The sequence below is a fragment of the Temnothorax americanus genome, unplaced genomic scaffold, assembly GCF_048541705.1.
Source record: "Temnothorax americanus isolate GAGA-0224 unplaced genomic scaffold, ASM4854170v1 Scaffold19, whole genome shotgun sequence".
Classification (NCBI taxonomy): Eukaryota; Metazoa; Arthropoda; class Insecta; order Hymenoptera; family Formicidae; genus Temnothorax; species Temnothorax americanus.
In genome coordinates, this window is record NW_027509329.1 from 1,493,273 (window position 1) to 1,509,203 (window position 15,931).

Consider the following 15,931-nt stretch of genomic DNA (forward strand, 5'->3'; position numbering starts at 1 on the left):
CTGTCTGTTTGTCTGTCTGTCTGTACGCGAACTACTCATTCGTTAGTGGACCAAATTTTTACTAAAAGTATATGAAACAGGGGTAGAATTTCCCGGGGATGAAAATGTCGCGGCCAATTCTTTGCTACCGATTTTCTGGAAACCGATTTTTTTAATTTTTCTAATTTTTCGGGAAATAATTGACCGAATTTAAAAGAATTATATATGAAACAAGGAATTTTTTCTCTGGAATGTAGCAATAAACAACAATCAGATATGTCCTTGTTGAAAGTCTGCTCGTCCAACAACGCGTAGGATAATTTATCAATAAGTGACCTTATTTGATTCTAATATCTCGTTTTACTGTTGCTTTTATTAGTTATCATTTATACATTGTAAAAAGTATTTCTTCGGCATATACTTGGAAATTTGAAATAGAAATTGTCAAGCAGTATTTTCTAATATAAATATAGATGTTTAAAAGAAGAAAAACGCGAAAAATAATTTCTAACTAATAATTTATTCCGAAGAAAAAGTGCGTGTGTGAGCTATCGCATAAATTATATAAATCAACAGGACGAGAAAAACGTATCTCCGACCTTCGGCTTATCAGTTTTTGATATGTTTGCATTATAGAGTCTTTCCGCTCATATAGTAACATATAAAAGAGTAAGCCGCCGACAAATAATTTCACATTGTAACAGAGAACGTTGCGAAACATTTACTGTACGGTATCATTGAAATTTATATCGGCCGACAAGTTATTTCTGACATGAGGCGACTCATTCTTCTGTACGTAACTTATTAAGTAACAATCGCTTTTAAGCATGATATTACCTAAGATATTAATTACAATCACATTAGTTATAATTATACAATTTGTATAATTATATAATCTCTTTGTAAGCACGCTGTTATTACGCTATTATGGATATTAATTACTATTGCCATTAGAAGTTATAACTATATTCTTACTTTAATAACTTTAAGTTAGTTATTAATTTAAACTGCAGCACTTTAAAATATTCCTGCTTGTAAATTCGCCCCTCTTTTTTTCGGATATCGAGAGACACTTCCATCTTCGTCTAATCTCTTATCCAATTATCTTGGACAGAAAGGCAAAATCACGTACACGTTTAATAATGCAGTTCGAAATTCAATATAATTAAGAAATAATTACAATACATTTATGTATATTTATATTCTTATGTCTCTTGATGATTCTTTAGAGGGTAAATCCAGAATCTTATACATAATAATCCCTTTTATGCGCATAAATAGGAATATTTTAAGGCATAATTTAAAATAAAAATATATATATTAATTGTATATTGCATATATTGCAATAATTGTAATATATTACATATTTAATAATTATTATATACAATATACATATTAATATACTAATTAATATATTGTTTTATCTTTGAAGCGCCTTTATCGGCACGTTTCTAATAAGAAACGTAACGCTGTCAAAAATTCATGGATATCCTTCAAATTTGGAATGGTCAAAAAAATTAAGTGATAATGAGAAAGAAAAGCGGACTGTATGCAAATCCGACGAATGCAAGAAAATGGGTATTTACATTTCATTAAACAACTACCTCGACTGCTCTAAAAATTCAAATCGTCAATCGTTATTATTCGTCTTTTTCACATTTCTTAGCTGATACGCTATTAGGAGCCATGAATAGATCCGCAGATCCATGTGACGACTTTTACGAGTACGCGTGCGGAAAGTGGCCGGAGCAGAATCCCATTCCAGAAGGATATGCCAAATGGAGTATGAGCATGATGCTGTTTGACAAGACTAATGAAGAGATAAAAGGTGATCAGCTTATCTACACGCTGCTATCTGTAAAATTCAAAATTTGAGATTTGCTTAGCATATTTTAACATTATTATCTTAACATTATTAAGTTCTTCGCAGAGATTATAACGGCCGAACCTATGGAGAACGAACTCAGAACGGTGAAGCTTGCGAAAAAGTTGTTCAAAGCTTGCATGGATACAGGTGAGTGCACCTGTACTACACTGAGAGAAATTTCTGGTGACGCTATCCAGAATTCAGAATCGGTTTACCAAACAGTATAGTGAATAATCGTGTAACAAGACATCTAGTTAATAATAACAAATTATCTGGTAAGCGCATTGTCTGATTAGAATTACAGCAATGTTTAGATATGTTTACCAAACTGTTTAGTATAACGTACGATTTATTTGATGAGCGTTAACCTTTTGGAAAAATCCGAAATTTAAAGTATGAAATAATAAAATGTGCACATTTTATGTCGCATTCTACAACGTAATTATTCGCCAATGCTTACAGATGCGATGGAAAAGCAAGGAATCGACCCGCTGGTTTCTACCCTATCGCGTTTAGGTGGCTGGCCGATGATAATGGAGCCGGATAAATGGAACGAGCAGGAGTGTAGCTGGCAAAAAGTGGACGATCGATATATGCGTTTATTAGGAAGAAATGCCTTTTACGACGTAGGCGTACAAATAAATGATACAAATGTAGTAGAGGTATTTATTGTGATACATTCAGTCAGCTAATTAGATTTGTTACAAAGAATACAATTAGACTTACTACACGTCCGAATTAATTTCACGCTCTTTTTGGTTTGAAAAAGAAGTACATCCATATATGGTAGATGCAATTTCTATAATTTCGTGTACGTACATACATATATCGTATACATATTTTTCCAGTTGTATTCTTTACCGTTAGTAATTGTATGTTAAAATAATTTAAGTCTAAAACATTTGCATCGATTTTCTAGCAGTCATTCGATTCTTTTTCTTTAAATCTATATATTTAGATTGACCTGCCACATTTACCACCGGGTTCAGACCAATTGCGAGCTGTGATAAAACTTGCCATTGAAGCAGAAGAAACAGGAGACAGCAGAAGTGACGAGGACCCCAGTGACGAGGAAGAGCAAAGCAAAGAGCAGCCTGGAAGCGAAAACGAAGATCATTCTAAATTCGTTGATAATGATGACGATGATTATAATGACGATAGTGAAGACGATGATGATGATAACGATGATGATAACGATGACGATAATGATGACAGTGACAATAGCGACGACGACGACGACGACGACGACGATGGCAATGACGACGATGAGAACGATGATGATATAAACGGGAATGAAAATGTTAAGAAGGAAATAGGTAAGAAAAAAATCACCGACAAGATCGGTCATAAAAAAAATAAAAAAGTACATGTTAAAAAAAGCGGCACTGAAATCATTAAGAAACATGACAGTAAAACGAAAAGACAAAGAATAAGAAGATGGACGATAACAGAAGTTGACGATAAACGCGCGCAGCGTTTTAGTCGTCGCGAGAAGGTACACGCACGAAAAGGTAAAAGAAACCACGTAAGAAAAGTACATAGAAAAAAGACGAAGAAAATTTTGGACAATGGGGAAACGGTATACACAACGGCGATACCGCAAGTTAACACAGAAGAAACGAATGAAGATAATGAGAATGAAACAGAATTGTTACAACAGTACGCGAATTACATTTCGAAAGTGGCTCGTGTTATAGCCAAAGAAGAAGGTACTAAAATTTCAGAAGAACGTCTCAATGAAGATATTAAAGATATGATTGAATTCCAATTGAAACTGATCCAGGTGAAGATCGTGCTATTGCTTTACTTTGCGAAACATAAGAAACGAACAAAGAGAGACTTTTAACGATCTGAATAATTAACGTTCCAGATTTCTCCAGAGGTTACGTTGGAGTCGTTATCCAATCCCGTCAACATGCAAGTTACACTTGGAGGTTTTCAACAATGGTATAACGAAAAGAACTCTAAAACAGCTAACAGCAGGGTAAGTAATTTTTTTCAAACGATTAATTTAGTTCGATTTTTATAATACATTATTCTTGCGATTTTGGTAGTTGGATAAATATGACTAATACAATGAAAAATGATACTGTTTATAAAACAATTTTTTATAATTACATAAATACGATAAAATATGTTCAAGTATGTTTTCTTTCTTTTATACAACTTCTCTGTTCGTATATACAAGAAAAATTAATAACAAGGAAAATTTAAAAATACTAAAAAAAATAACTTTTGTATTTTTTTTTCTTTTTACAAAAATGTAAATAGTTTGAGAAAATGAGAAAAATTGCGCGTACATAATTATATGTAAATATAATAATCGTATATAAAATATTATTATACAATATGATTATATATAGAATCACAATTTAAATTTTGTGAAAAAAATAATTCAAAATTTTCTAATTATTTTTCTTATACATATAAAACAGAAATTATACAAAAAAAGAAAACATATTTTATATATTACACATATTTTATATGTATAATTATATATAAAAAATTTTTCCCGGATGTGTAGATTGACTGGGTGAAGAAAATAAAAGCGTTGTTTGATGAGGCAAACGAGTCCGTGGATGACAATTTAAATCTGGACATTATTCAGCCAAATTACATTGCAAACCTTATCTCCTTGCTGGATGAAACGTCGAGTCGGACAATCGGTAAGTTTTAAGAATGGAATGATAATAATACAAAACGTAATAGTCATTGGTACATAAGAAATACGTTTCAGTGAATTATATACACTGGAATTTCATAAGCAGAATAATAAAGACTACCACGAGTGAAATGAGAGCGTTGTACGATTTCTGGGAGACAGCTACGAAGGGCACAGAGCCGAGGTTTGATATATTTTTAAACAAATAATTCTCCTTTATATATTATAATTTATTATTTATTGCTAAAGTATTACCATGCAATTTAAAATCTGATTCAATTATATTAAAATGCAGCGATAGAGTGTCTACTTGCATGGAATCAGCAGAGATAAAAGAAATTCTAGCGTACGAATTTGTAAAAAAATATTTCTCCGATGATCTCCTCAAAACAGTAAGTTTCATTTTTTTTGCCTTTTCCCCACAATTTTGTCTCTGTGCTGATAAATTTGCCCAAGTCGATTATTCACTTCTATATCATAGGCATCGAATTTACTCAGCGATATACGAAAGGCAGTCGAATACCTGATTAAAGAATCAGATTGGATGGATGACAAAGCTAAGGATTTTGCTTTAGCAAAAGTAAAGAATTTAAAAAAATTTATCGGATATCCGAAATGGTACAAAAATACCACGGTTATTCAAGAGTATTACGAAGGAGTGAGTTTTCAAAAATTGTGATATTTAATATTAACTGCTATTACACATGACGACCGCTTTACGTAAAATTATTTCATTAAAGCTCATTATCGGCTCGTCACATTATGAAAATACTCTTCGATACAACAAATTCGACAAATGGAAGAGTCTACGGAAGTTATCGAAAAATATTGACGAAATCGAAGAAGAGTGAGATAGCAATTTATTATTTAATTATTTAATATATTTAACGAGTTATATATATATATATATATATATATATATAATCTTTATACATATGACACACTTTACTAATTTAACAGAGAACTGAAATTAATGAAATTACAGACAAGTGTTAAATCCGGTTCAAGTGAATGCCTTTTACCTCTCCTTGAGGAATGCCATGTGTGCGTAATATGTTTTCTTGTTTAGTGAAATAACATACTTAAAAACTAATTTTATTACGGTAATTATTTACCTAAAAACTAATGTTTTCAACAGTTGTCACGGCAGCGGATTTTCAGACCCCATGGTTCTCTTACGATCGACCACGGTAAATTAATGATTTTGATTAAAACTCGACGTATAGTAAAATATGTAACCTAACCTTCTAATTAAATGTATTATTTTATATTAAATCTCATGTTAATGTCAAAAAAATAAATCTTAATAGAATTTTTTTAATAACTATTTTTCTGTAGATTCGTTAATTTTGGTATTCTTGGATTCATCCTAGCTCACGAGGTTAATCACGGATTCGATAATGAAGGTACGTTAGAAATTAGCACTGCTTTTAAGCTCTATGCTTACTTTTTATACTAATAATGTAGCTACAGTTATTGTGATAATATAATAATTTATTATTTAACTTTGATGCTTATTAAGAATATTTTATAAAAAAAAAATATATTAATATATAGAAATAATTTTTAGGACACTTGTACGATAAAAACGGTGAGCGCCTGGGATGGTTATCAGCAATGGCCGGCGAGTATTATAACAAAAGGCAGGATTGTTTCGTGGAGCAGTTTAATAAATATCCCATTGATAAAAATACAAATAGAAAAATAAAGGTATATTGCTCGCTGTATATTTTTATTATCTTTATTTTGCTGAAAATTTACTTGGTCGTTCTTTTATTGATCACTGATCAAATCACTTTTATTATTTTACTGAAATTTTATTGGTCATTTTTTACCGACTAAAATTACAGGATTATGGCAAGCAGACGACGAGCGACAACATCGCGGACACAATGGGATTACAGGCGATATTTAAAGCTTATGAACGCAAAGAGAAAGAGAGCAAAACACCGGACGCCACGTTGCCGGGCATGGAAGATTTTACCAACAATCAACTGCTCTTTTTATCTTTTGCCAGTGTGAGTGTTACAGGCATTAAGGGAACTACAATTCAAGATTATGAACATAATAATTAATGATATTTTTGCACTTTGATTAATTTATTTTTTAATAAATAAAAATGTTTACAGTTATGGTGCGAAGCGGTCGCCGACCCAAGTGAATTAACGGCTTTAATAAACGCCTTGACAGATGAGCATAGCGTTGCGCGACTGAGAATTATAGGCTCCGTATCAAATTCAGATGACTTCGCTAAAGCTTTCAATTGCCCCGTTGGCAGTCCGATGAATCCCGAAAAAAAATGCAATATCTGGAAATAATCCAAAAAAATCTTGCAAAGAATCTTTCATAGACGTACTTTCTCACAGAAATTATTCATGTATTGATAAATAAAATATAACGCATGTCTATATAAACAGTATAAACGTTTCTTTTGACAATTCTCTAACTTCTGAATATTGTACCCTACTCAACCATGTGTGATTACTCGATCCTACCATAGGATAAAAATTAGTTAACAGTGGATATTCAGAATACAAAGCAAAATCCGATAATTATAAATAGCATTAGGATAAGTTTTTAATAACATCTGATTATTATAGTATTAAATTTAGTATTAAATTTAACTGTCTAAAAAATGTGGGATTTATATTTTGAATATTATATCGATTTTCGTAAATTAACTTTGCTCTTTCTGCTTTTCGCGTACATTATTATATGTCGCTTATCATCCTAACAGGTTTATCATTTCTATTTTGTTCAGTTCGTCAATATTTAATTAAGCAAAATGTATCAATGGAATATAAAAGTTATCCGAAATATTATGAAGCGGAATTAGAATAAGATTGTACATTTACAATGTGAAACTATCATATATACGATCGTTTATTACTTCTAACATAAATTTAAAAAAAAATTCATAGAAGAGAGTTTTTCGCAAATGTAAATGGAGATTTGTATTTACAAAATAATAAGTATTTCGATATATATTTCTAAAAATTTGAACATTTGCTCGATTATATGTACGATACATATCTTTTACAAGCGTGATTAATAAACACGAAAGAAATTTTAGAGTATTATAATAATCTTATTCATATAATGGGTAACACAATTCTGCAAACCAACTTATCTTCACAGTTTCACAATTCATTTAAATTGCATTACGTGATATAATAATCATAAACGACGGATGTTCTGAAACCTTGCTGTAAGTACATCGATTAAATAGATACACAATATTCCGTTGACCATGATAATAATTATGCTTCCAATTAAATTCATCTCTAATAGATAAATGATAAATCACTGAAACTACATTGTTACTGGACGAGGTCATAAATATATTTTTGAAAAAAAAAACGGATTAAAGAAAACATCTTTGTAACAAGTTCTTTTATATAATACGTAAAATTGTTTACAATATCTCTAAATAAAATAACTTAGCCCAAATAACTTTTAAACATTTATTTGGCATTTAAACCCAATCGCTATTTATGGTTATTCCTTATTTATAATTCCCAATTTTTTGAAAAAAGGCACTTCTTGGAGATCTACTATATTTGTCCATTATTCGTGCATTACTTTCCAAGTAAATAAAAATTTGTACGAAAAAAAAGAGGCAATTGTGAAAATTGATATATATTATGATATACTTGAGTTTGAAATGCAGAAATGCAGCATTGATATCCGTTATCACAAGTACCGCTTAATTAATATAAACCAGAAAGACAAAAGTTGCCTTTCCGGCCTTCGGCTCTATCAATTTGATATGATTGCGTTGCAGGATCCTTCCTGCAAATAGTCATGTATAAAAGTATGCTGTGCAACAAATAATTTTACATTGCAGCGACAGAGAACGTAAGAATATATTTACCACATAGCACAACTGCAATTTATATCAACCTCAGATAGTTTTGCGACAATGAGATGGTTTATCCTTCTGTAAGTAACTTATAACAATCGTTCTTTTTTAATACGGTATCAATAATAAGCAAATCAGATACCCTTAACTTTTTTTAAAAGGAACTAATTCGCTTTGATTGATTGTAACTCAGGAAAAGTAAAGTCTAAACGATTTATATTTACATGACAATTTTTTCCTGTTTCAAAAATTGTAGATTTACTTTCTGACAAATACCAAAATTAATTAAGAATTATTTTTTATACATTATATTTATTTTTTGCTTATTATTTTCATATACTATTTGTTACTTCTATAATACATTTATACTTATTTCATTTTAAATCGCACTTTTCAGCGCCTTTATTGGCGTGCTTCTAGTAAAAAATGCCACACCATCGAAAAATCTGGGATATCCTTCACGTTTGGATTGGTTATTTGGCGTAAATAATGAACCAGATGAAAATAAGGAAGAAAATAAGGAAGAAGAAAAGAAAGATGACAAGCCGACTGTATGCCAATCTCAGGAGTGCAGAAAAATAGGTATTTATTAAACGGCAATGGATATATAGCTGTATTTTAATTAACACCTAATCTGAAAATTTAAATCAATATTTATTTATTGTATTTTCTTTGTTTCTATCTCTTTTTCCAGCTCGGATAATATCGGAGAGCATGGACAAATCTGCGAATCCGTGCGACGATTTCTATGAATATGCTTGTGGAAAATGGCCAGAACATAATCCTATCCCAAATGGGTTAGAATCCTGGAGTATGTTTACAAGAGCGCAAATAAATGTCCAGAGGCAAATAAAAAGTAAACGCCAAATCAGCCTGAACTTGTGTGTGTGTGTGTGTGTGTGTGTGCGTGCGTGCGTGTGTATATAAGTGTGTAATGATATTAAACAAATACATATTAAATAATATTTTGTAATAGAAATTCTTGACGAGGGTCCCAAGAAAAACGAACTTTTGGCGGTGAAACTCGCTAAGAAGTGGTATGCGGTGTGTATGAATACAGGTAAGCGCGAATGTGTGTGTGGCTCTCGAATCACTAAAATGCTGTGCAAAATCTCTAATATTTATTACTATTATACACAATCGCGTTCTACAATGTGATTTCTGATTCACGAAATGCTTCCAGATGCAATTGAGAGAGATGGGCTCGAGCAGCTCGTTTTTACCTTATCGCGGATAGGCGGCTGGCCATTGACAATGGAACAGGACGAATGGAACGAGCAAGAGTACAGCTGGCAAAAAGTGGATGATCAATATGTGCGCTTGACTGGAAGGAATGCTTTTCACGACGTGAGAGTGGCAGTGGCAATCGATTATGGTTCGAACAAGACTCGGAAAGTAGTACATGTACTTATCACGACATGAGCCGATATCACAGTCTCCGATTAACGTGATCCTCCGATTAATCTCACTCTGCGTCTCTTTCTAACTATCCCCCTAGAAAGAGATAAAGAGTGAGTTTAATCGGAAGATCACGTTAATCGGAGACTGTGATATCGGCCCATAAGCTTCTTGTTAAGATTATCATTACGCCTGCATGCAATAACATTACTCAAATCCAAAAGCGTGTTTGCGATGTAGTTGGCGTCTCTATAATGTTATTATACACATATGCACCATTTGCACGTATCTCATAGTATTATCGAGCGCTTATATTCTACGTTGCTCTTTGCATTATACGTGGACGTAAATTTATATTTAAAACATTCGTTTTAATTTTTTACTATCAATTTACTATCAATATCTTTAGCTTAAGTACTTGTTGCTAGATCAATATTCCGGATCTACCTACGAGTTCAAATAGACTTTGGAATAAAACCGACAGCAAAGAAAAAGAAGACAAAAGCGACGAGAACGCCAGCGACGAGCAAAAAGATAGCCAAGAACGTGGAAGCAAAGAAAAAAACGATGACAAAAGTGGTAATAATAAAAACAATGAAAATGAAGATGATAATAACGATAACGATGAAAGTTATAACAACAATGACGATAAAGATAATGATAATAATGACGAAGAAAGTGACGATATCGATACAAACGAACAGAATGACGATGATAATGCGAAGAAAAAGACTGGCAAGTTAGCAAAAAACAAAAAATTAAAGCATAGTAGAAAGATGAAGACTAGTACCCACTCCAAAAACAACCATCATAAGACGAAAAAAGAAGGGATAAAAAAACGGGCAATACGGACAAATATTCGCGAGAAATTACGCGTATGGAAGACCGAAAAAAATCACGTAAAGCAAGAACGTATAAAAAGACCGAAAGAAACTTTAAAGGCGACAACATCGCAGGATAACACAAAAAAAATGATCGACGAAGATAACGATTTAAAAAAATACGCTAATTACATCTCGAAAGTAGCTCGCGCTATAGCTAAAACAAGAAGCGTCGAAGTCTCAGAGGAACATATGGATAAAGATATTCAAGACATGATCGAATTTCAAGTGAAACTAGTCGAGGTAAGTGCAATTTACTTTACAGGCAATGAAAAGAGAAGAGTGTATAATAGCCTGAATAATAATATATTTTAGATTACTGCAGGAGCAGATATTATGAGATACAGAGATGTTGAGAGTATGACGCTCAATGATTTTCAGAAATGGTATGATAAAAAGAAACCCAAAACTCCCAACAGCGCAGTAAGTAGCGTTCTTTAATTGACAAATTTAATCTGTTAAATTATATCTCCCTGAATAACTATGCTTGATTAACGCCACACAGATTAACTGGGTGTACAAAATTGGGGAATTATTTGATGAGGCCCACGTGCAAATAGGTGATGATTTAACTGTAGGAATTAGTCAACAAAATTACTTCAAGGATCTTGTTGCTTTGCTGGATAAGACATCAAGTCGAACGATCGGTAAATTTTGAAAGAAATGCAGCGATAATAAGGAAATGTTGTCGATGAACGCGCTCACGCGAGATATGTTTCAGTAAACTATATACATTGGAACTTCTTGAGCAGAATAATAAAAACTACCACGAGTGAAATGAGAAAATTATACTATGCATGGGAAGGAAAAGAAGAGAATAATGACAAAGAGGTTTTCGGAATTTCCTTGAGGTATGATACAAGCTTTTACATCTTTGGAAATTGTTTCTTACACGATTATCAGCGTAACCATTTGCTCTTCAAGTTGGTAGAAATGTAATTCGTTTTTAGTACATTCTATTTTTATGTCACATTATTTATTCTTAATATAATCTTAACGCGTAAATCGTTATAAATTATACCGATATCAATTTAATCATAAATCATTTTCATAGATCGCACAAATGCACACGCGAAGTAGCCGAGATGAGTGTCATTCTAGCGTACGAATATGTCAGGAACCATTTCTCAGATGAAATCACGGCAACTGTAAATACTTTATCTTGATTATTAAAAGTTTGATTTTATTTGACGTTTATAACAATATATATTCTGACTATGGATCTATTTTCTATTGCTAAACTGGCTGTATACTAGTTCAGAGTTTATCTTTTTCCTTCCAATTTAAAGTAAAAAAGTTAAATTCTGAATTATTGCAGCCAGTTCGGCAATAGAGAAAATAGACCACCATATATTTATTCAATCGTATCATTTATTCCTACTACAGGCATCGGACATGGTGGACGATATACAAAAAGAAGTCGAGTATCAAATTAAAGAATCAAATTGGATGGATGAGGATACTAAGGATTTTGTTTTAGCAAAATTAGTGAATCTAGACAAATTTATCGGGTATCCAAATTGGTTTAAGAATAACACTAAGGTTAAACAATATTTTCAAGGAGTAAGTTTCTCAAAATGTATTAATTACCACTACATAGTGACTGTTTTACTTAATTATTCTGTTCTGTTAAAGCTCGTTATCGGCAAATCGTATTACGAGAATATACTCAGCTATGATAGATATAGCAAGTGGAAAAACCTTCGAAAATTATTGTTAGAAGATGACGAAGGTGCTGATGACACGTAAGATAACGCATTTGTATTTGTTCCAGTGTAATTACAGCTTTATTCTTTAATTGTCAAAGCAAATTCATATAATAAATTCCGTGTTACAGAATGATGATAAACCCCACAACGGTAGATGCTTATTTCTCCCCGGGTGCTAATTCCATAGGTTCATAATATTTCTTTTTAGTGGAGAATAAAATCTATAATATATATAATTTACAACTATATTCACGTTTATTGACATTAATCTCTTTTTCGATTATAGCTATCTCGGCAGCGGATTTCCAGAGCCCATTATTTGCTTATGGTCGACCACAGTAAGTAAACAATTTTGATTAAACTTATTAACACGACTAGTAACTATAAGTACAAACAAGCTTACATGATTTCTAAAAATTTTATAATTCTTAATAAAATTTTGTCTAATTACTTACTCTTTATTCCAGAGTTATTAATTATGGTATTATTGGAATGATCATGGGTCACGAAGTTAATCACGGATTTGATAATAGAGGTAACGTTATAAAGTAATATTTGCTATTAGATCGTTTACTTTACTAAATACTTTATTAAATTGTAATACTTTATTGTTGCAACAATATAATAATATCCATCAGCTTATTTTAAAATGCATCTCAAAAGCTTTTTGAAAATATTTTAAAAAGTATGTATGACAAAAACAACAAAGAATATTTAATATTAAATGATTTTTAGGACACTTATATGATAAAAACGGAAATGCTGTGGAATGGTTATCCGCAATGGCCGAAGCATATGGCGAGAGGGCAGAATGTTTTGTCGAGCAATTTAATAATTATTCCATTGACAAGACATCGAATTACACAATAAAGGTGCGTTATCTATTCTACATTTAATTACTGTTTAATTTACACTACCGTTATTTTTCGACGTACGTTTTAAAAATAATTGATCATACTTATTCAAAATTGTCAACAATTGCAGAACTATGGCAATCAGACTGCAGGAGAGAATATCGCGGATACAATGGGATTAGAGGCAGCGTTTAAAGCGTATCAAAGGAGACAAAGAGAATGCGGGAAACCGGATACTGTATTGCCTGGTCTTGAGGATCTCACTAACGATCAACTTTTCTTCTTATCCTTTGCTAATGTAAGTATCGTGAATTCAGTTGGTAAATTCAAAGGTGTAATAATTAAATTTTAGAAATAATTATGTGCGTTAACATATGTATAAAATTGCGGTAACGCTTGCAGTTGTGCTGCGAAGCTGCAAAAATGAATAGTACCATAAATAAAGCTAAGCGTGACCCACATAGCCCCGGACGGTTGAGAATTATAGGAAGCGTTTCAAATTCACAAGATTTCGCCGAAGCTTACAATTGCCCGGTCGGCAGTGCAATGAATCCCGAAAAGAAATGCCACATCTGGAAGTGAATAATTCACGCACGAATATTGTAAATTAATCTTACCAATGCTTTAAAAAAATGTATAATTAATGACAAAAGTTGTCTATTTACACATATTGATGAATAAAATAAAGCATAAATAAAAAGCTCGTTTATTTTTTCCATCACAGGTTTGAAGTGCCATCATAATCTCATCATATAAAAATAACAATTAATTATATTTTTGCTTCAGTTATATGTAAGTAATAATGTGTAGTTATGGTGCAAAGCGATTGACTCAAGTCAGTTAACAGAATTCGGCAAGAACGATAAGCATAGTATTTGGTGACTAAGAGCTAATTTCTGTATTAAATTTGGATGTCTTCGATACCACTTGTTGAATAGTTGCCCGATTGGCAACTCGGGAAATTACGAAGAGAAGTGCAATATTTGAAAATGACTCAACAAAAGCTTGCGAAGCAATTTCACAAAATTTCTGCAAGAAATATCTTGCAGAAGTCATTTATCTAAATGTCAACACAGTATCGTTCAAAATACGTTTAATAAACGTTAGAAATTCATTTTAACCGTGTAAGTCAATTAAAAAAACGTTTAAAATATAACACGTTTTTTAAACCATTTAATAAACCTTTTTGATAACGTTTATTAAATGGTTATAAAAACATTTTATAAAATCATTTTTAGACACATTTATTCTTTCAAAGAACCTTAAATTCACTCTATTAATATTTTTCTAAATTAATTAATTTTTAATTAAAACCTAATTTTTTAAACAAATTATAAATGTGTAAATTTTATAAAACACTCTTGCAAGATTTATCTATCTTATTGATTTATTTTAAAAATCCCTCTTTTGTACAAAAAACCGATTTTTCGTTTTTTTAATATTTATTTAACGTTTAGTACTTTTTCTCTCCAAAAGAATACAGCATAGCATGACCGGATTAATGCTTCTCACTCGCGATTCGAAACATTAGAAGATCGTGCTTGTTATCACGAGTGTCAAGAGTACTCTAATAAAAAAAAAAGATTATATATACAATATACATACAGGTAAACAGTGTGGCATACAAGCAGGACACTTTCAGTCGTCGGTTGATGTCGTAACGATTCACAACGGCTCTATTATTAAAGTGGCTCTTATTACTTATATTGCGATCCAGGTAATATCGACGCAAAAGTAAAATCTTGTTATAAGAAATAGTAAGATTATATTCTATTTAACGCGATGCGCGTATTCTCAAGAAAATTTAAAAATCGTAATAATAACTCTTTTCGAACAGAATAATCTCCCTCGAATATTTATCTACAAGTACAATGTGGATTACATTTTTATAAGTTTACATTCTTTTGCCAATATACGTTATTTCTGACAGAAAATCAGGGTAGGTTAGGTTCACAGTGACGTCACGCGACACGACGCGAGTCAAATTGGCGCCTGATTACGAATCGATTAACTGTCCGAAAATTCAAAATAATAATTTATAATTCCTATCGCCATCATTTTCTATTCCTTATATCACTTCGATTTCTTTAAACAATTAAGTCGCTCTGAAAAATTGTTTCGAGATTGTTAAAGTTTTGCATACTTGTAATAAAAGATTTTGCAGCGCCTTTATTGGCGTGCTCTTACTAGAAAAATGCCACGCTATCGAAAAACCAGAAATATCCCTCACATCGGGATTGATTGTTTGGCTTAAATTTAAATAATAAATAAGTAAGAAAGTAAGGAAGAGAAAGTAAATCGACTGTATGCCAATCTCAGTAGCGCAAAAAATAGGTATTTATTAAACGGTAATATAGATATGTAACCGTAATTATATTCAATAAACAGCTTGTTTAAAAAAGATTATTAGAGGTCTTTTTATTTTAAATTATTTTATCGTACAAAAAATTCTATCATTCTGTAATAAAATTATAATGAACTTTTGGCAAATCAAAAGTTTATGAGTAAAGGCCATCGCACACAAAATTGCAAAGGCTGCATAAGCATAGCATAAGACCGCTGGGACCAATGAGCATCTTATGTAAATTAATATGGTGACATTATGCTGGATGCTCGTTGGTTTAACGGTCTTATCCTGCGCTTATGCTAAGCTATGCATGTCTCAAATATTAATAATTTAAAATAGTTGAAGATGCATAAAACGCATAGAACTAATTCA

At 31.7% G+C, this 15,931-nt stretch overlaps 2 protein-coding genes and 1 long non-coding RNA gene across 3 annotated transcripts; 2 read left to right on the forward strand and 1 right to left on the reverse strand.

Moving 5' to 3' along the window:
• Positions 1-613: 613 nt before the first annotated feature.
• Positions 614-6,922, forward strand: LOC143896572 (neprilysin-1-like). Its single transcript, XM_077404513.1, has 18 exons — positions 614-771; positions 1,412-1,557; positions 1,646-1,807; positions 1,910-1,993; positions 2,309-2,508; positions 2,805-3,629; positions 3,717-3,830; positions 4,371-4,512; positions 4,584-4,692; positions 4,804-4,900; positions 4,990-5,166; positions 5,249-5,355; positions 5,494-5,552; positions 5,647-5,698; positions 5,847-5,914; positions 6,079-6,218; positions 6,359-6,526; positions 6,638-6,922. Exons 1-18 carry the CDS (start codon positions 752-754, stop codon positions 6,824-6,826), a joined length of 2,859 nt encoding a protein of 952 aa, XP_077260639.1. The 5' UTR covers positions 614-751; the 3' UTR covers positions 6,827-6,922.
• LOC143896574 (uncharacterized) lies at positions 1,711-15,116 on the reverse strand. Its single transcript, XR_013256691.1, has 2 exons — positions 14,818-15,116; positions 1,711-1,834 (listed from the first exon to the last, which is right to left on the reverse strand). It is a non-coding gene; the product is annotated as an uncharacterized LOC143896574 (long non-coding RNA).
• Positions 8,298-13,910, forward strand: LOC143896573 (membrane metallo-endopeptidase-like 1). Its single transcript, XM_077404514.1, has 18 exons — positions 8,298-8,450; positions 8,768-8,952; positions 9,065-9,226; positions 9,347-9,430; positions 9,554-9,774; positions 10,197-10,892; positions 10,965-11,072; positions 11,155-11,296; positions 11,371-11,500; positions 11,704-11,797; positions 12,036-12,212; positions 12,285-12,394; positions 12,487-12,545; positions 12,645-12,696; positions 12,826-12,893; positions 13,094-13,230; positions 13,343-13,510; positions 13,615-13,910. Exons 1-18 carry the CDS (start codon positions 8,431-8,433, stop codon positions 13,792-13,794), a joined length of 2,793 nt encoding a protein of 930 aa, XP_077260640.1. The 5' UTR covers positions 8,298-8,430; the 3' UTR covers positions 13,795-13,910.
• Positions 15,117-15,931: the final 815 nt, after the last annotated feature.

Bases quoted from the DNA above. Each gene is read 5' to 3' on its own strand.
- LOC143896573 (XM_077404514.1), top strand. From the start codon at position 8,431: ATGAGATGGTTTATCCTTCT. The intron at 10,893-10,964 runs GTAAGTGCAATT...AATATATTTTAG, and splicing joins TTCAAGTGAAACTAGTCGAG to ATTACTGCAGGAGCAGATAT. The intron at 12,894-13,093 runs GTAACGTTATAA...AATGATTTTTAG, and splicing joins TCACGGATTTGATAATAGAG to GACACTTATATGATAAAAAC.
- LOC143896572 (XM_077404513.1), top strand. From the start codon at position 752: ATGAGGCGACTCATTCTTCT. The intron at 1,558-1,645 runs GTATTTACATTT...CACATTTCTTAG, and splicing joins CGACGAATGCAAGAAAATGG to CTGATACGCTATTAGGAGCC. The intron at 5,167-5,248 runs GTGAGTTTTCAA...ATTTCATTAAAG, and splicing joins TTCAAGAGTATTACGAAGGA to CTCATTATCGGCTCGTCACA.